Raw genomic sequence first — 21,463 nt, 5'->3', positions numbered from 1 at the left:
TAATCTTCCCCTCCGCAAGTCCACATCTATTTAGACCTGGTATCCCTGATATGGAGCAGCAAGAAGTAAAGGATAAACTAAAGACAGGGGAACTGAAAAGGCAAACACGCACCGGCCAGAGTGAGGTGTGGCTTCAAATTGATTGTTGAAAATGCTACAGAAACTTGCGTTGGCTTCGCTGAATGTGGTAAATGTGGCGCTTTGCTTCATACGAGAGCAAAAAGACTGACACCTCGACGCTGAGCAGACATTTAAACAGCTGTACTGGCAAAAGTGATGATCAAACATCTATATTATCATTTGTCCCAAACCCAAAGACCGCACCTCTTCACAGACAAGTGCGTATTTATGTTTTAGTTTGTTGTTTTGTGATTTTAATGTCTTTCTTTCTCACTTTGAATTACTTTGTGTAATTAGTAGCTTATTTTTACGCATGTTTAATTTTGTTTGGTTCTTAATTTTTTGTTATTTATCCTCACAAATAAAATATGAAAGTTCGGGTTAACTTCGGGCTCGGGCTGGGTCGGGCTTTAATACCCGCGGGCCTGGGTCGGGTCGGGCTGGATTTTTTAGGCCCGATCTTTCCTCTAACGCTCTGACATCTGGTCATTTCATCGAGCGTTTAATACATTTTTTGCATTGAACACGTTAATGTGACATAAACGAGACTCAATATGTAGATTTTAAATATATATATGTACAGTTTGATCCCTCTAGTGTTTCTCTCTCTCCGTTTCCTTCCACATTACAGAAAAAACTCCACCCCAGACTGCTCCGCCGCGATACCCCAGCTCTCATGAGAGGTGTTAGAAACTGCACGGCCTTCTGGGTATTTGAGCCTCAGAGCTTAGACTCAAGTTCTCAGTCTAAAACCTGACTATTGTACTTACAGGGGAGAGCTAATCTGAGCGAGCAGTGAGTGTGTTTTAATCCCCGGCAGCAGAGCAGAGATAGCGCTGGAGTTGTGAGGGTGAATATGAGCTTCAGACCTGGCCTTGGCGTGGCTGTTCCAACACTGCTCGTCGTCCTGCTCGCTGAACTGTCCCCGGGCGCAGATGTCGTCGGGCAGTTTGGACCAGAAACGCTTGGACTCCAGCAGCTTCCCCTTAATGTCGATCACCTGCCAGAGGGAACGAGGGAGAAACACACGGACATTAATCCAAACGCTGGATCGTAAATGAGTTCGTCAAACGGATTCGCGTGAGTAAAAGTCGACGAAAAGTCTCCACAAACTGATATCAAACAACTTCTGATCACTCGGGTAAATGCGTCGCACAATTTTGAACAAAAACGAAAAAATCCCCAAATAAAAAAAGAAGAATATTTGCAATTTATTTTTAAGAAGTATGATTCTGTTCAGAGGGCACATTGTAAACAACTCCAGGAGCAATAAGATTTGAGAGCAAACAGAACTATAAAATACAAGGTCTACGAGGTACAACAACATTTTTCTATTTCTCTATAAAAAAATGTATTTGTTGCAGAGGACGTTCTGTTATATAAAGTGTAAAATAATGTGCACAGACTCCAGTCGCACAGTTCAAGTCCCGGATAAACATGAGCAAAACACTTCAATTCACAGTTTTTTTTAAATAATCTGATCAGTGTCGATACAAATATAATCCCACGGACAGTTTATGCGGCTCAGTGGTTGGAGTTTTCAACAACTAACGTGAAAGTTGGCGGTTTGAATCCATTTTGGACAAGCACGTACTGCGATCGGTCCTTAGGCGAGACACTTTACCCACTTTATATCGATGAAACTGAAGCTCTGAGAGTAAAAAGATGAGATTTACAGCAAATTTCAGACTTTAAAAGGAGGAAATTTGACTATTGTGTGTGTTTTTACGTTCAGGAGAAAGCACAAAGAGCAGATTGTTGGATTGTTATGTCACTACGAGCCCGTGATGTTCCTTCTGCAGCTCCGCCATCTTAAGTCTCTTCACTTTGTCAGCGTCCACTTCCGCCCATATTGTGCTCATTTGTGATTTGTCCAAACAGACCGGAGAGCAGACTTTGGCACTGGACGGACCCCCGGCTGTTTCCATCTGGACACAGTGATGGAGAGACTGAGCGCAGCGGAGACAGACGTGAGGAAGACACCGGGAAGACAAGAAGACTCTGTGGGCTGCACCGGGACGGCAGCTGACAGAAAAGCAAATGGGTTTGAGAGAAGAGCTGAATAATACTCTCCACGGAGCATTTAGGGGGAAATATATGTGTGTGGAGTAAATCTGATTCAAACTGCAGCAAGAGAACTTAGAAAATATGTAAAATCTTTAAAAATACATGTAAAAAGCTTCGGTGTTTCTGTCCACAACGTTAATAAATGTGCTCTTAGGGACCGTGAATAAAAGCAGCACCGAAAAACTCATTCTATCTGCACATTATGTCATTAATGATCTTTTAAAAAACATTTTATTTAACATACACCAAACAAATACTGAAAGTACTAGTAATTAATCATGTATCTGTTTAAAAATGTGCTTAAAAAGTAAAAAAAGTTAAAGTATTTTGTGCAGATTTTGAGGTCGAACCCTCGTCTTTTCAGCAAGTCTTGGACAAACACAAAAATACTTTTACTTTTCAGTCCTGTTCGAGTAGAAAGTACAAATACTGCTCTCCAAAGTACTGAAGTAAAAGTAAAACATATTCACTTCAAAAGGGGCGGGTCTGTAGTTTGTAGTTACTCAAAGGGGCGGGTCTGTAGTTTGTAGTTACTTAAAGGGGCGGGGCTGTATCTTGTAGTTACTTAAAGGGGCGGGTCTGTAGTTTGTACTTACTTAAAGGGGCGGGTCTGTAGCTTGTAGTTACTTAAAGGGGCGGGTCTGTAGTTACTTAAAGGGGCGTGGTCTCTTCATTACGGCAAACACAGCTCCAGGCGCAGACTCAATAATACTTTTACTTTTGCTGTGGTTAAACATGAGTGATATTCTGAGGTGCACGTGTAAATACTTTGCTTCGTTAAGTCATCTCTTCTGCGGCTGATTAATAATGAGATGTAGATGTATGACTCATGATTACATAAAATCGCTCCATCAAAACGCCGTTTAAACGCCGTGGGACTCGCTTTTGTGTTGAATTCCGCTCGATTTTCAGATCACAACATAAGACTCTGGAAACAACACACAACTAAACCATGAATCTGAACGTGAACCTGCTTTTCTCGCCCTTTTGCATCGTCCCGCCCCTTTCACCCCGTCCCGTCCGTCAGCAGGGCCGTTTGTGGCGTTTGTGGGGGTCCTGTGCCCGATGGCGTTTGGGAGGCCCTTAGTTTAATAAAATTGAGATATGCTTTTCGTTCAAAATGTACTTTACCAGCAGCTGCAAAACTTTAAAATACAGTTTGAAGACATAAAACAACATTAATTCTAACACTTTCTTGTATTATAAGAGTAACAGGGTGACAGCGGCTCAGTTGGTAGAGCGTGATCTGAAGGTTGGCGGTTCGAATCCCGCTCTCGACATAAACATCTCTATTGAATGCTGTAAATGTGTGAGTGTTTTCTTGACATAAACTGCCTTGAAGGTGGAAAAGTGTATCTGTAAATCAAGATATGAACATCAATAACAGACCAATCAGGCGCCTGCTTTCCGCTCCTCGCTCCTGATTGGCTCTTTGGTTGCTATGGTGCTCGTGGTCAGATTTCCACATGTGGAACTCGGCTCTAAATTAGCCGCTGTAACTGTTAGCCTGGATGTGATTCATTTTTAGCCAAACGCTGTGGGTGACGTCACACTCACTCGGTCACTTCTTCGTGCAGGATGTGAGTAAAACTGAGCAGTGGACACAGTGGACACAGTGGACACAGTGGACACAGTGGACACAGTGGACACAGTGGACATTCAACTTTTGACCGGTCCTAAATTTGCACGCTCTATCTGTGCCAGGAAACAGCTCTGAAGTCTGTCAAAAAAAAAAACAAAAAAAAAAACACTGGTTTCTCTCCTTCATTTAACAGGTTTTGTGCTTCCCCTGCTGCCTCGGTCTCCCTCTGTCTCCCTCTGTCTCCCTCTGTCTCCCTCTGTCTCCCTCTGTCTCCCTCTGTCTCCCTCTGTCTCCCTCTGTCTCCCTCTGTCTCCCTCGGTCTCCCTCGGTCTTTCTCGGTCTCCCTCTGTCTCCCTCTGTCTCCCTCTGTCTCCCTCTGTCTCCCTCTGTCTCCCTCGGTCTCTCTCGGTCTCCCTCGGTCTTTCTCGGTCTCCCTCTGTCTCCCTCTGTCTCCCTCTGTCTCCCTCTGTCTCCCTCTGTCTCCCTCTGTCTCCCTCGGTCTCCCTCGGTCTCTCTCGGTCTTTCTCCGTCTTTCTCAGTCTCCCTCGGTCTCCCTCAGTCTCCCTCACTCTTCCTCACTCTTCCTCACTCTTCCTCAGTCTTCCTCACCTCTCAGGGGAGGCCGTGCTTGTGTCTACGGGCTGCGGTGAAGCGGCGCGCACACACACACACACACACACACACACACACCCCCCCCCCCCCCCCCCACACACACACACACACACACACACACACAGTTATGGCTGGTGGCTCTTTAGCCTCTGGTAATAATTCAGGGAGCAGCAGTCGTCTCCTTTATCTGGGCTGTAGCTACAGGCCACACAGTTCATTCAATAAAACTCCCTGTGAATAGAATAAACACATCACACTCCACACGTCACACACACACACACACACACTCACACACGACGCACAAACGCTCTGGTAAATTATGCCCGACTGATTATAATCACTTACTTTTGTCTGAGCTGTAAAAATATAATAATACGGTGCTATGTTATAGTGATGTTTGACTCTGAGGATGAGCGACTTGAGTCTGACTGAAAAAAGATTTTGATTATCCAACTTATAAAAGATTAAATTAACTGTAGATATAAAACATTATTCAGAATCCAGGTTGAGGACGTGAATGTTACAGCTTAAAATAGAACAGAAAGAGTAGCCCTGGTTTAGGATTCTCACCTTTAGGAGAGAATCAGTCTGAAAACAAAACATTATCTCCATTCTGGTTTAATATTATTCTATTTAATGCTAAAATATTCAGAAGTCTGGCAAAAAAAAATGCAGGAAGAAAGATTAAATAAATAAAATATAAATAGACGCAGACAGAAAGTTTCCACATTTTTGAGTCACACGGTTTTAACATAAATAAATAAACCAAAGTCTGATGACGTGTGTGGACTTTAAAAACACAGAGGAGCACTTCAGTAACGCTGGGGATAAAGTACATAGTAGTAAATAAACTAAACGTATCACTGCGTTACTAAAAAGAACAAAACACAACAGTTATATTTGCTGAAGATGAGGCTCTAACTCTCACAGATCAGATTTCCCATGATGCCTGTGGAGATAATGCTCCTGTTTCACAAAGAGGCTGAACTAAAACTGAGATTACTCCTGACTCAGAGTTTTCCTCCTCAGACAGAAGGGTGTAGGGTGTAGGGTGTAGGGTGTAGGGTGTAGGGTTTAGGGTGTAGGGTTTAAGGTGTAGGGTTTAGGGTGTAGGGTGTAGGGAAGAAGGGTTTAGGGAAGAAGGGTTTAGGGTGTAAGGTCTAGGGTGTAGGGTTTAGGGTGTAGGGTTTAGGGTGTAGGGTTTAGGGTGTAGGGTTTAGGGTGTAGGGTGTAGGGTCTAGGGTGTAGGGTTTAGGGTCTAGGGTGTAGGGTGTAGGGTTTAGGGTGTAGGGTTTAGGGTCTAGGGTGTAGGGTGTAGGGTTTAGGGTGTAGGGTTTAGGTGCATGACGCAGGTTTGGAGCAGTTTGTTCAGTTTGAGTTCAGAGTTCAGAGGAGAAAAGCCACGATCAGTGAATCAAAGGAAAGAGGAATCACCATGGCAACGGTAAACCAGAGGAGGCGGCCATCTTAGAGCGACAGGAAGTCATGTGACTGTGGACAGGAAGTCATGTGACTCTGGACAGGCTAAATCAGGTTTGATTAAAATGGGACGTTGAGTAATACTTTAATGAATAATTAGTGTGAAGTATTAAAACACAAATATAGTTTTAGACTTGTACTTTTGGAACTCATTAACTATATACATAAAAAAATTAAGTAATTTCAATTAATTAAAGCTGCTCAGGACCAGGTTAGGTGAGTTCCCACGGTGACAGACTCAGGGTTTAGGTTAACTCGCTAACGACACTGAAACTAAAATCCCCTATTGTTTGCGCTTGTGTGTTTGTGTGCACAACAAACTTTAAACAAAAGCTGTTTCTAGTTTCAGTGTCGTTAGCGCCTCCTTCAGACAGACATAAGGCAGTGTCCAGGAGGAATCTGACCAGAACTGAAGTATCTTGGATGAGCAGCCAAACGTCTTCACTCCAACGACTTTTTGTGACAGATTTAACTTCAGCTTTTACTCTGGATCCGACCTGGACGCCTGAGGGACACACACCGACGTCTCTCTGCAAAAGTCGACCTTTTTTCCGTGTTAAAAAACTCTGAATTTGGCCTAAACCTCTTCTGGAAACAGGGCCAGCGCCGATAATGACACAAAACGACAACAACACACTGTGGTAACAACAGTCCACAGCGGGTGCACCGTGTCCCTCACACACACACACACTACACAAACCTCACTGAGCATGAAAGAACCCGCCGCCCCTGAACGCCTCGGCTGGACACTGGCCTTAGTTCTGTGTGTTTAATCCCGTTATGCACACGCCAAAGCTGGTTAGAATCACACGCTTACCTGCCACTGATACACGGCCTCGGAACATCTGCGTCGTCCTCATTCTGCGGGGAAAATCTGACCACATATTTGGACACAAAGAGGGACGTAAACACGGGATTGCGCAAGTTGTTGTGTAGTCTAAGCGGCGCAGACACCGCCGTGGTCGACGCTGACGTAAACAAACACGACGGAATAAAGGGACGTTACAGACTAAACACTCACAGGGGGAAGGTCGTTGTGGTTTAAACAAATGCGTTTTAGTTAGAATCATGTTTGTCATTTGGGATTACGTGGAGACAACAGCAGAACGAACAGCGCGGGAGTCGTGGGAAAAGGTTTGAACGCAGACGTCTGTCAAAACTCACGTGGCGAAAGTACACGAGCGCGAGTGTGTGAGGCGTTAACGCTTCTCCGGACAAAACGAACTCAAAAAGAAAAGAGTCTCCTGTTTGAATTGAGGTCAGTTTGGACAAAAAAGCACAGTTTGATTCAGAAACGAACTCACAGTGACTCACCTCATTCAGGCTGATGTACAAACGGACACTGCAGTGCACCAGTCTCACCACTCCAAAGGATGAGTCACACACGGAAAACACACACACACACGCCCAACACACACACACACAACGAGTCACAACCAACACCAAAACACGCAATTATACACTTTGAATTTGAATTTGACAAATGTATAGATGCCAAAATCAAACCTCAGAATGTCTCCAAAGATCAGCTCTCACGCAAAACGCCACTGATCCTTAAAGTCAAAAGATCAAACCTGGAGATGCTTAAAATGTTTCTAAAAATCAGTTTTTTTGTTAATCTGGACAAACTGTACATTTAATTATTTGATCAGTTGGAGCTGGAGAGGTAGAAATGATGACACCAAGGTAGAATTCTTTATAGTCGAGGAGTTTCTTTTGTATTTTATTATTTTTATTTTGTATTTTAAGACAGAACTTGGATGAATTGATGACACATTTTAGTGTTACTTGGTATTGGCTCAAAAAGAGTCGTTTTAGAGGGAAAAGTTAAGAAGTTGAGGATGAGCGGGTCACGTCAGCTCTTAGTGTCTTTGAAAAGTGACCAGAGGAATGACTTAAATGTATTATTGCACCAAAAGCACAAATTTATAGGAACAAGAGTGAATCTGATGTGAATCACAAACTGCACTGTCCATCAATAATAATCACACATGTGGGTTTGAGACCAGACTGATCCTTTTGATCCTTGGATTGAGGTAACGAGCTCAGAGACGGCGCCGGACAAAGCCGGTCCCCCAAACGGCCCTGTGCTGTCCACAGTCTTGTCCACAGTCCTGTCCACAGTCCTGTCCACAGTCCTGTCCACAGTCCCGTCCACAGTCCCGTCCACAGTCCTGTCCACAGTCTCATTCACAGTCCCGTCCACAGTCTCATTCACAGTCCTGTCCACAGTCCCGTCCACAGTCCCGTCCACAGTCTCATTCACAGTCCGGTCCACAGTCCCGTCTACAGTCCCGTCCACAGTCTCATTCACAGTCCTGTCCACAGTCCCGTCCACAGTCCCGTCCACAGTCCCGTCCACAGTCCCGTCCACAGTCCTGTCCACAGTCTCGTCCACAGTCCTGTCCACAGTCCTGTCTACAGTCCTGTCCTGTCCACAGTCCCGTCCACAGTCCCGTCCACAGTCTTGTTCACAGTCCCGTCTACAGTCCGGTCCACAGTCCGGTCCACAGTCCGGTCCACAGTCCGGTCCACAGTCCGGTCCAGTCCTGTCCACAGTCCTGTCCACAGTCCCGTCCACAGTCCTGTCCACAGTCTCGTCCACACTCCTGTCCACAGTCCTGTCCACAGTCCTGTCCACAGTCCCGTCCACAGTCCCGTCCACAGTCCCGTCCACAGTCCTGTCCACAGTCTCGTCCACACTCCTGTCCACAGTCCTGTCCACAGTCCCGTCCACAGTCCCGTCCAAAGCCCAGATGTCCACCGCTCCCATGTCCCACACATCCCTCCGTCAGCATTTTAAACTCTGCAGGATCCGGAGCAGGAGCTGAAGAGCGTCTCATAAATGAGAGGACAGGACTGTGGTCACTGTGGCCTTTGGGACGAGTGTAAGTGGTTCTATAAATGAGCAGGTCAAGATGTCCGCTTCAGCTGAATACTTGTTCTACTTGTACTACTTTGAACGTCTTTTTAAACGTGAAACACGTCAAGACAACATCAAGTGGAGGACGTGAGTAACCAATTACCCACTGCAGCCCAAGAACTTAAACCTCTTCAAGTCTCTACTGTGGATAATTGGTTGATTTTTTGTGAAAGTTTGTAATAAAATGATTGTATTTGGTTTATTTTAATGACATTTTACCATTGCACATCAGCTCATTTAAATGTTATTACTGTCTACAGTTTATATAATTTCTTCTGGGATGTTTTGTGCTTTTCTTTCGCCTTGGTTTGTCCCATCAAACTAAAAATGCTACGCTACATGAAGCTAATCCTCCAGCTCAAACCTATAGCCTGAGATCTAGATTTGGTCCCTGGGCGTGGCTCTGTTCTTACACTCCGCCCCCGAGCGAGTTACAGGACAAATTGACGACAAAGTACACCGCAACCTTCAACTACAATCATCTTTACACGTGCTCCTTCCATCGTGCTTTGCTACGAATAAATACAATATATGTACAAACTGTTTCCACGTGACAGTTTCCACCTGAGCATCTCGCGCCGAGTCTGCACCTGAGTGAAACATAATCCGTCTGGAGATGCGGCCGGAGCGGGGGGACCAGAAATCTGTAAATGATCTATTATTTGGGCAGAAAATCAAAGAAGAAGAAGCGTGGGGGTCAGCGGTGCAATCATGACTCGATTAGGTCTCACATGATGTACGGCCGTCTGCAGCCCCCGGCAACACACCGCGAGAAAAAGATTTACACTAATGCACCTACACAACATAGGAGGTATGAAGTTATATTTAAGATGAAACTCTATTCCCAGTTTGCAAAGTGTTTATGGTATAAATAACTTCACGAGTCAATATAAAGTGCAATCTTATAAAACGAAACATGCAAAAACACAATAAAACAATGCAAAACAAATGTGACGCTCAGATTGTGCAAAAAGCCAGTGCAGATAAATGAGTTTCCAGCAAAGATTTAAACATATTTCAAGATGGGGCTGGTCTAATACACAGAGGAAGACAGTTTGAGAGTCTGGGTCCAGCCACAGCAAAAGCCCAGGCTCCTCTAGTTTTTAGGAACATCCAAAATGATCTAGTGCTGATTTTAAAGTTCTACTGGAAACGTGGACGAACAGAAGCACCGAGCAGCACGTTTAAACCATCAACAGGATCTTAAAATCAACCCCGAAGCTGAGAGACGTGCTCGTACTAACTCTAATCGATGGATTTCACGCAATTAACGTGTGGATACAGGTTTGAATGAAGTTAGACTATGGCCACGTGGTAAAACGGCGAGATCGCACTGGATTAAAAACATTATACTGCACTAGTGTCTGATATTTAAAGGGCCTATATCACACTATTTTCTGATCTATGTTATATCTGTGTTTTTTGTTTCATTTAAACACGTTTAACACACAAATCCTGCATATTTACACTGGGTTCTTCTCTCAAACTGAAGAAAACACGTTGTGATGTCATCTGGCGATACAGGAAGTGCTCCACTGTGTTTTTAAACTCCACACGCCTTCACTAGAATCAACTGGAAATGCTGATCTTGACTGAAGTAAAGGTAAAAGAAAAGAGCTGTTGACTTGAAAAACTACCACTGCATGACATCACAAGGTGGAACAGAGCGTTTTGAGGTTTGGAGATGTCACAGACCAATAATAAACAACCGTGTGAATGAAATAAAACATTACAAAACATTAAAACACGGCTTAAAGCTAAAATGCAGATGCCGTCACAATTCTAGATACATATAATGGAATAAAAGAGTAAAATAATAATCTTAACTCAAGCTCGTGGACTTGGTTCTAGTTCCAGACGTGGATAAATGAAGTCTGGAAGGGCATCTGGCATAAAACCTGTGTCAAAACTGTATGCAAATCACTGCAGCAGAGGATTAACCTTAAGAAAAAAAGGCCAAGAGTAAGAAGATTAGCCATTAGCAAAGTGACAATGCAGCAGAATCAGTGGGTGCGATCCTTGATCCCGTCGCTGCTTCGTTCATTTACTGTGAATAAATAGAACAGGGAGCCGCTGATATAGAACCACATCCTAAACCTCGGAGAGAGGAGCTAGCGTTAGCGTAGCACATGTTAAACAAAGCATGACCTGACTAATGTAAGCACAGATGGGACTCGCACACAGCTGCCTCCGTGTCCCGTCCCAAGGGTAATCACACCATTTGGGAGAAGCAGCTCCAATAAGCAGATGCTCTGGCAAGTTACTCCAGAGTTTGGACCATTACTTTCTAAACTAGGGAAAAATGTGAGCTTTAAAAACATAATCATAGAATACTAACAACGTCATGTACAGGTGAAGCAAATAAATGAATGTAATTACGAGCAGCTTGAGGCGTATGGCGTGGAGTCGAGCCAACGGCACAAGGATCCACACGGAACGACCCACAAAACCGTTTTATCATTCAATTCCATTTATTTTATCACAACAGCAGTCACCTCGCACGGCTTAACAAACTGTTAATTTCACCACGAGAGCGTTACAAAATCACTCAAACAGTTTCTGGTCAATAACAGCCGAGCAGATCCACAAACGCTCTGAGAAAACTGGCAAAAAAATACAAAATAAACACAAAAAAATACAAAATAAACACACAAAAAACCCAGTGGGAGAAACAGAAACCACAAAGAGAACGACAGCGAGGGACGGGCCGCAGACGATCAGAATCACGCCACGTTCAAACCGCAGAATCACGCCGTGTTCAAACCGCAGAATCACACTTTTAAACAGATACAGACTGACCAGACACACAAGAGCACGGCGAGGCAACGACACACATCAGCCAACCGACCGACCATCACACCATCACCACACAATCGTCACACAAGCCTCCAGCATCTGCCCAAGGTACGACCATCACGATCATGTCAGGATCCTCACGCCATCATCACGCCATCATCACACGAGCCTCCAGCGTGTGCCCAAGCTACGGCCGTCATGATCCTCACGCCATCATCACGCCATCATCACGCCATCATCACGCCATCATCACGCCATCATCACGCCATCATCACGCCATCATCACTAAATCCACTGATCCTTCAATCTGTAAAATCTGTCCCCATATATTTTGGGTGTTAGTATTTATAGTAGTAGTATTTATAGTAGTAGTATTTATAGTAGTTAGTATTTATAGTAGTAGTATTTATAGTAGTAGTATTTATAGTAGTAGTATTTATAGTAGTAGTATTTATTATAGTATTTATCATACACACATTTCCGTTACAATACTGAGCACATTTGTTATTTTTGATGTAACACAAAAACATTTGAGCTGCAGATGATTGAAAAAGTTATTTCTGTCGCTGATTCTCTCTTCACGTCTGTATTTGCTGCTGCTCAGACCTTTTAATGTTACTGTAGATAAAAACACGTTTACTCGGATAATCCTGCTTCACTGTTTTTGTGTCAGTGTCATAAAGTACTTTCACTTTTATCATTTACTGCAGTACATTTCCATAGTAACATACAGTGATTCAAAATCCGTTTTTTATGTTATCTCCCTGTGGTGATGATATCAGGTTTATTAGTAGTAGTAGTAGCAGTAGAAATAGTAGTAGTTGTAGTAAATAAACCAATGAGCAGCTTAGTCGTGGTTGAATCCGGACATTTCTCCAGCGTGTCCATTTTTTAATAAAGATAAGACACAAAAACACAGTCTCTTTTCCACACGATAAAAATAACGTTCCTGTTTAACTCCAAAAAGCTGATACTGTTGTGAGGGTTTTGTGCGGCGGGGTCGGTTCACTCACAGTCCGCGTACATGCCGTGTTTCTGCTGCTAAATAATGCACTAAACAGGATTTATTTAAGCCGTCTGCTGCCCGCACAGATGAATGGGGCTCACCGGGCTCTGCTGTGTTAAGGAAGGTAAACAGCCTCTACCCCGTCTGTCTCTGTCTCTGCGTCTGAAAAAACAATGAACCAAACAGCCTCAGATTCACCCACAGCTTTTCACCGTGACCACATAAAGCACGTGTGTCAAACTCAAGGCCCGGGGGTCAAAAGCGGCCCGCCACGTCATTTTATGTGGCCCGCGAGAAGGTAAATTAAAAGGCATTTTAAGTCTATATTGCTTTAACGTGTGCACTGACAAGAAACTAATGAGATTTTCCCAACAAGTGGAGTGTTTCAAATGTCTGAAATGTTTGCAAATGATCATCAGAAAATGTTCATGAAGAGGAAAATTGTCGGCGTGGAAGGAAGTTTGGAGGAAGAAAGGAGAAGGTGAATGCAAGTTTGTGCTTTGAGGAGAGAAACCTGTGTGTTTTTTGTGTTTTGAGGCGCGGTCGGTCCAATCTACGTCGACATTTTGACACAAAACACGGAGCTAAGTGTGAAAAAGTGAGTCTGCAAGAAAAACAACAAACTGTCCAAAAATTAAAAGTCTGTAAAAGGCCGAATTTGCAGAGCAGAAGGTTTGTGAGGAGGTGTGTCCCGACCAGATACACACTTTTAAAAATGTCAGTTTATCACAGAAACCGTGATTTAACAAGTTAAAAAGTAATTACATTTATTTTACGTGACATTCGGTTACATTTAGTGATGTGTTCATTATAAAAGCCATCGACGAAAAGAGCGGACGACATCGGTTAAAGATACAGACACAACTGCAGGTAATGAAGTAAAAGTAGTTTAGGTATCAGTGCATTTTACAGTGTGTACAGTATCTGTACTTTCTACTCCAATACATTTGTGAACAGGACTCAAAAGTAAAAGTACTTTTCTTATGATTTGAGGGGTTGTTTTTACATGTTTTTGTCATGTAAAGTTTTCAAGTTTAAGCTTCGACTTTGAGTAAAACTAAAATAAACGCACAAAATTCATGAGAAAAATGAATAAATTTAACTGTAATTAATATCACTACATTTACAATTTAACAAATAAACAACACTTTTACTTTTTACTCTTAAAGCACATACTTAAGTTTACTTGAGTAACTTTTTACCTCTGGATCTGTACTTTTACTTAAGTAACAAAACTGAGTACTTCACCCTCCACTGTATGATCTGAGGAGTTACTTTTACATGTTTGTGGTAAAGTTTTCAAGTTTAAGCTTCGACTTTGAGTAAAACTAAAATAAACGCACAAAATTCATGAGAAAAATGAATAAATTTAACTGTAATCAATATCACTACATTTAGAATTTAACAAATGAACAACACTTGTGTGAAATACTTTTGTTTTTTACTCTTAAAGCACATACTTGAGTTTACTTGAGTAACATTTTTACCTCTGCACCCACTGCACATTTGTAAAAGTAATATATTCACCCCCAAAATACAAAAAAATACAAATCAGAGCCTTGTTTGTTGGGATGGCAGGATAAAAAAACATATTTACCAACGTCATTGATTAATCTGAAACTTCTAATATTCACTCTACACCAAAAACAATGATTTACAGTTTATTTCTTGATAAAAGTCCAACTGCACTAGTCCTGGTTGGAAAATGACATTATTATTGATTGATTCATTAACATCTCTGAAGACAGTACCACGTTTGACCACTAGGGCCCAGTGAACGCCACAACAAAGTCTTATCTTCCCTGTGATTTCTCGTCTATTTCATTCGTGCGACGTCTGCTGAAGGAGCCAAATGACAGAGAGTACGTCTGCGCCGCCGTCCACGACAATGAGCTTTTCTTTGGACATGAAAGCAGAGCAAAAGGCCACTGTTCCTTTTAAAACTATTGCTTTTCTCAGAGGGGCCGGAGCTGCCCTCGAGTACGAGCGCCCACGCGATGAGTTTAGCTGAGGTGAGACGCGGAGCAGGAAACACAGGTATCAAAGTGTGGACGCACATTGATCTGTTGTGGCTGAGCGTTTATCCTAATCTACACGTGGAAAACCGCAGGATGAGCAGAAACATCAGTCTGTGTCAGGTCTCCATCTCTTATGACACGTGTAGAAGAAGAGAGTGGAAGACTGATCACTCACTCATCAGAGAATGTAAAGAGACGCAGGAGACTGTAGATGTGAGATGGAGGAGGGTAAGGACTGAGCTGGAGGTGTCCGTGGTCCAGAGGAGCAACATCTCCATCCGTCAGGTTCTTTAATCGTGGGATTTATCTGAAAATATGTTATACAGCAACGAGAGGTTTAACAAAAGATGCTGACAGCTGCGATTCGTGTTTCTCCTCTTTCCATTAGATCCATTTTCTTCCTCTTATCCAGGTTCAGGGCAGCAGTCTAAGCAGGGACTCCCAGACTTCCCTCGCCCCAGACACGTCCTCCAGCTCCTCCAGTGGGTGTTCCCAGGTCAGATGAGAAACATAGCCCCTCCAGCGTTGGTAGATCGTTTGTCGCTGATCTGAAGCTTGGTATTTCGAAAATCGCTCTCGACATAGACGTTTTGCTTATCTCCAGTCCAGCGTCGTTTCCACAGCTCCAGTCCTTCGTTTGCTGCCTCCCTGTTTCTCTCCGCACCTGAAGTTCGTTGCTAATCAGGGGTGTGGCCTTTATGTTCTCCCTGTGTTCAGTTTGACTTGACTTTGAAGACACGCAGACTCTGTATTTACAATAAACCTGATGTATTCACCGAGACAAGGAGTTGGGCTGTGTTTTCTTGTGTTGCTCGTGAGCCCAGTTTTTCACCCGCGTGACACACTGACCCACAGGTTGGCGGTGCGATTTCAGCAGATGATTACCGTCAATAAATATTTAGTTTTGTTCTGTTCTTGGGCAAGACTTGAGTCCAGTTGTTCCAGAGGTGGCGACACGCAACAAAATTATGCTAAAACAAAACGGGAGCGTGAGACGTGGTAAAAAAGTGATAAATTAGACTTATTCTTACAAAATAATGTTCAAAAGTGGATAAACAACTAGATAATACAAAAATAAACGAAATAACCCAAACAATGGCTGCAGTGGAGAACCCCGTTGGTTGCCGATGTGGTTTGCGTTTGGGGTTTTTATTCCCCAGTAGATCGCTCTCCGCTCCAGGTGGTTCTGGGCGGGTGGATGCGAAAAAGCGGAGACAACGCCAAACAGAACTGGTCTGTAACATTGAGCAAGACACTTAACCCTCCCCGTGTGTGCGTACGCTGGAGTATGAACGTGCGTGTGTGAATAAGCGAGCGGTTCTTTGATGTAAAATGCTCCGAGAGTCTTGAAAGTCGAAAAACGCTGTATAAAAATGTGACCGTTGGACTTAACATAACCGCTCTTCTATACCACACACTCCAGTGCAATACTCGGACACTTCTGCAAATCTTATGGTAGGTTGATGGGAGTACCTAGCTGCAGCGATGGCCTTTTGAGCAGGTCGTAAAATCTTTTATGACCTACTTAATCATGTACCTGCTAATGACGAGGAATCAAAGTCCCACCCTCCATCTCTTAGCAAATGGTCACATTTTTACATCTTTAAGACACTCAAAGCGCTTTACATCAAGAAAAAAAACACGCACACATTCACACACGGTGCACACAGACACTCGGGCGAACGACACATTTGTAGGAGCTGGAATCACACCGCCAACCCGTGAATCAGTGGACAAACACCGACTGAGCCACTGTCGCCTTGCACTTTATTTTACACAGCTACAACAAGCGAGTCTCGCCATCGTAAAGTTTTTTAACCTAATCTTTGTCAGCACAATCTAATACAAAGCCCGACAGCGCTCACACCCCACGGATACTACTGCAGAGAAAGCTTCTGCTCAGCACGCCCAGTCTACTGAATTAGCATGCCAGCAGAATTAACTGGTCTTAACTCTGTTCTTTTGCCTGCTGATTAGCACAAAACTGCAGCTATTAAAGAGCAAAGAGCCACAGTACAAATCTGTAAAAACATGCCAGAGATTCATTAAAGCGCCTCCATTTTTTCCGCATGGCACAAGTCTGAACAGATTTGGCTGCAGTCGCATTGGTCACTCTGGACGAGGGCTCGGGCAGCTGGGGGAGGACGGGGGAGGATGGGGGAGGACGGGGGAGGACGGGGGGGACTGATTACTGTCGCGGGCAGAAAGTTCGACGAGGGAACAGTGATTTCTTGTCCATTCAGATTCACAGTGTGCGCCCCAGATCTGCATAAAAGCCTTTGGTCTTGTCTCAGCGGTGGAGTCGCACTAACAGATGCATCTCTTTAAGACCTAGCGCGCTAACACTCAGCTCAGACACACTGCGGCTGCCACGGACGCCGGATACAGACGAGGGCCATTGTTTTAAGAGGCAACGAAAGAAGAGACTTTCAGGTGATTCGTAAACAGCAATTTATTTAGGAAGATACGACCCAGAGATGATAATGTACATGAGTAAAACTAGAAGGAGGAGACACACAGTCATTTTAAACATGTATTTTTGGGGTAAAGACACATTTTTCTCTTGTGTTTGCCTAAATTTTTCGCTACATCCTTATGCTAAAACTGTGGTACTATCTGTATATCACACTTTTCCACATTCAAGGCATTTAAAGCGTTTTACATGAAGGAACCACTCATGCATTCATACAAAAGTGCACACAGACACTAGGAGTAAGGCGGGTTAAGTGTCTTGCCCGATGACACAACAGCAGCATTCATCTGTAGGAGCTGGAATCGCACCGCCAACCTGTAGGGCGCTGGATCTGACCGTTCTACCGATGATGTTGATGTAAAGAGAGGATTTGTTGACAAGAGTGTCATTTTATTCTTATTATCTCTGTTGTTTTATTTGTTTATGACGTTCCTCGGTTTTTAGGCATTAGGTTTTCACAATTTTTTTTATTATTTGGTTATATTGGCGACCATCTTAACCAATCAGTGATCAGCCCTTTTCACTCCTCAACCAATCAGGATTCATCAGCCGCCAGCGGAACTTTTAGTCGTCGTCAGCGTTGTGTTTGGGACAGTCGCTCCTGCTGTTTTTTCCAACTTTGGACTTTTTCTACGATAGTTCATGTGTCCTTCAGAACGTAAGTCACTATTATTATTATTATTATTATTAGTATTTGTCGTTCATATCACATCGATCTGGTCTTAATTCGTTGTTTCCTTTGTTCGCGTCGCTGTTATGAAACTTGCGCCAGTGATGCATTCAGGGACCAACTCTGCTGCTGTCCACGGTGCATTCAAGGACACGCGGAATTTTGTACTTCAGGCGAGAAAATGCCACGGTCTCACTTTTAGTTCCTTATTGCTTTGTATTATTACATAAAGCATTTTTCTGATGTTTCCTGTGTTTGTATTTTCTGTATTTAGATGTTTGTTGTTATGATTATTATTAACATACATTTGATATTTTATTTACTGTATCATTTATCACATTCATAGCGTTTATTTCTACCTTCTAACCATGGACAGACAAAGAGAAGACGATTATTGGTCACCATGGAGACACATCAGTTCTACTCGGAAAGAACAAATAGTCGAGGTTTATCTCACTTTATCTAAGACGTGAGACGCTCCTTTGACACGTGAACATCGTCTACATTTTGGTTTAAGTTATAATTTGATTTTGCATCGGTTAAACCATCCAAACCCTCTCTGTAAACGCACGTTAGTCCTGGACACGTCTCCAGCCTCATCGTTCATGTAAGTGGTTCTCCTGGAGGTTTCTCTTTTTCCTCACAGGTTTTTTTTTTTTAGTTTTTCCTCATCGAGAAGAAGAATCTAAGGACGGGGACGCTCTCTGCTGATAAATTTCCTCATCTGTTTCTCTTTCACTGTTGATTTTCTAACTTTTTTTTTCGTTAAATCGATTCTCATGTTCAGCGCAAAGCGAATTTGTTGTGATTTTGTGCTTTACAAAATAAACTGAATTGAATAACAAAGTCCTTAGCATAAGTACATAAATACACATAAATAGTGCCGTACTTTGTGTATTTTGTGTATTTTACCTCTTGAAAAGCCATTAGGCCCCACTTTACACTTACAGTAATCGCAGAGCAGCAGACACATAAGAATGACACTCTCACTTCTACGATGAATGGTGCTGTGTGAAATATAGTTACATGATTGATTGAAGGAATAAAACGCTGATGATTATTTACAGTTTTGGCCTTCCTTTGAAAATGCTCATTAGAGGCTGGTTTCCTGGCTGCGCTGGCCTGATAGAGAAGCTGTGAAATGGAGCGTGGAAGCGGGTTGGCCACGGTAATGACTGATTCACTTTCTGTCTAAGAGCAGCGACTATTCAGCTCCCAAACAAAAAAACAACCCGGGACAGAGGGCGAAGAATGTAACAAATCAGATAACGCTAACAGTTTGAACAACCGTCTGGAAGCTGCAGTTTTTTATAAACGATTAAAGAGAGGGATTCCTGACAGTGCGTATTTGTCTAGTGTGTAACAGGGAGAATCCGCCGCTTCTGAAAAATACACACTGCAACGGACCGGGGAAGAAACTACGACGCATTAGTCTCACGTAGAGCTTTTCCAGACGCTCAAAATCACTTTAAAACTTGTATTATTATTATTTCATACAAGGCAATTTTGGTAACTGTCTTGCCTAAGGACGCAACAACAGTTTTTGACACTGGCGCCTCACTGTGGCGTCTGAAACTCCCCGCGGCGTCTCATCTCAGTACTAACCTCGCCCTGCCCCGCTCAGCTTCTGAAATGTGACAAGACCAGAGTTTGACGAGGTTTGTCCGAATAAAGACGAGCTCTGACCCAACATCGCCCTCGGAAAGGACAAAAACTACAGTCTGACTTATTTTATTTGATTCCTCCTGAAAACTAACAGCTCCATTATGACTTTTATCAAACACACGTGATCTGATTCATTTTAAAAAGAAAAAAATGGGCCCAGTTTGAGCAGCTTGAGTGTGTTGCATGTTTGAATCTGAGTCTATTTTCCTCGTGCACAGTAAATATGAGCTGGTGGAACATGTGGAATGACATGAACCACTTATATAAACTCAGACAAACTTGCTTAAATGCTCGGTGTAAATATCGTAACATGTTTTGTGAGATAAAAGTATAAACACACGTCTCGTTCACTCTCGGATAAAAACAGTTTTGGGTTAAGTGCACTTCTGTCTAACTTCCACACGGCTAAAGCCTGAGCCTCATGTGAGGATAGAACAGATCAGCTGCATTAGGAGAGCCAATAGGTTATCTTACAAGCATTTCTGAGCATATTGATGAAGTCATTAAAATGATTAAAATCAGATTTGGTGTCAGAAACCCCGCTCCTCTAAATCCTGGAGCGTTTTCCTCACTGAATGATAATCGATGTGTTACCAGGATCTCGGGCGCTGTGCTTGAAATTCATAATGACGCTAATGGACATTGTTTAAAAGGAGTTTACTGCAGATTTGTCAGAATTACTGCTATGAATATAGATTACAAAAGTGAAGAGAAGGAGTTTAAGGCAAGGCAAGCATATTCTTCTGTGGGACGTGGAATAATTCATACGACTATTTTACATACACCAAGAACCGTCCAGATTATGATTCATCTGAATATTACAGCACAGTCAGGCCCATAAACCCCAACGACACACACACAAAACTAATAAGTGCTGTTTTCATAATAGACACTCTGCATTATAGTAATAAAAGAGCCTTGAACATCAAAGTTGTTTCAGCTTCTTTCAGTTGAAGTAAAACGCTGCCTTCCACAGGTGGATTTTGACAAAGTAAAATCCATGCATTTGTATCGTCGAGTCTGGATTATTGTATTTCTTTGTGTGAGGGGCTGGACTCGGACTCCCCGCTGCGCTCACAGAATGTCCAGAACAACGAGCTGCAGCTTGTCTGCAGACAGAAAAGAGACAGGAGCCTGAGCTGAGCCGACGGCACTGACTCCTGTTTATATCAGTCCAATTCAAAATGTCATTGATCGTGTTTAAATGTCTGCGCTCTATGGGTCCAGTCTCACTCTGTGTGTCCTCTGTCTGCTCTCTGTGGTTCCTCTTTATCTGAGGGAGTCACTGCAGCTCTATACTGCACCCAGAGCCCTGAGGTCAGAGGTCAGAGGTCAGCTGACCAGCTCCTGCTGCTGTGCCCAAAACCAGGCTCAAGATCTTTTTCTGTAGCAGCCCCCAGACTATGGAACAGCGCCCTCTGCCTGTCAGATCCTCTCAGTCTTTAACACAGATAGGACAAGACTGAAACCCACCTCTTCTCCCTGGTATTTAATACAAGCTTAACAATATATCTAGGTGTTATTGATGTTTTATTGTTTTGTTTGTTGCCTTTGTATCGTATTAGCTCTACATGTGTTTTTTTGTTGTCTTTTTAAGTGAAGCACTTTGGTCAGCTCAAGTTGTATTTAAATGTGTTAAATAAACTGATTTGAATCGATCTTGCGTCTTGTGTGACCCACTATATCCACTGCTTTTCTGTGCCAGCAGCTTCAAATACTCAAATTCCAAGCAGCAACGTTGGAACTGATCCCAAATCTGTGATATAAAAATAAGGGTAAAAGGTCACGTTTTTATATAGAGCTTTTCCACCTTCAAGGCTCAAAGCGTTTTACATCCAGGAACCACTCACCCATTCACACACACACACATTCACACACTCACACACTCACACACTCACACACTCACACACACACACCAGAGTACACAGACACAGGAGGCGAGGGGGGCTAAGTGTCTTTACCAAGGACACGATCACATTCAGCATTCATCTGTGGAGCTGGAATCGCACCGCCAACCTGGATCTGACCGCTCGACTCGTGATGTTTACGTCA

General features: G+C 43.2%; 1 protein-coding gene across 1 annotated transcript in view; it reads right to left on the bottom strand.

The window, feature by feature from the left end:
• The window catches only part of gpc6a (glypican 6a), a 201,763-nt gene that overhangs the window by 6,744 nt on the left and 173,556 nt on the right, over positions 1 to 21,463 (bottom strand). Inside the window, exon 7 of the mRNA XM_055230406.1 lies at positions 990 to 1,120. Coding sequence (XP_055086381.1) covers positions 990 to 1,120 — 131 coding nt within the window. The remainder of the gene's footprint in view (positions 1 to 989; positions 1,121 to 21,463) is intronic.

This window comes from Periophthalmus magnuspinnatus, chromosome 3 (assembly GCF_009829125.3).
Source record: "Periophthalmus magnuspinnatus isolate fPerMag1 chromosome 3, fPerMag1.2.pri, whole genome shotgun sequence".
Taxonomy (NCBI): Eukaryota; Metazoa; Chordata; class Actinopteri; order Gobiiformes; family Gobiidae; genus Periophthalmus; species Periophthalmus magnuspinnatus.
Note: the sequence above shows the minus strand (reverse complement) of the source record. Positions and strands in the feature narration are given on the sequence as shown.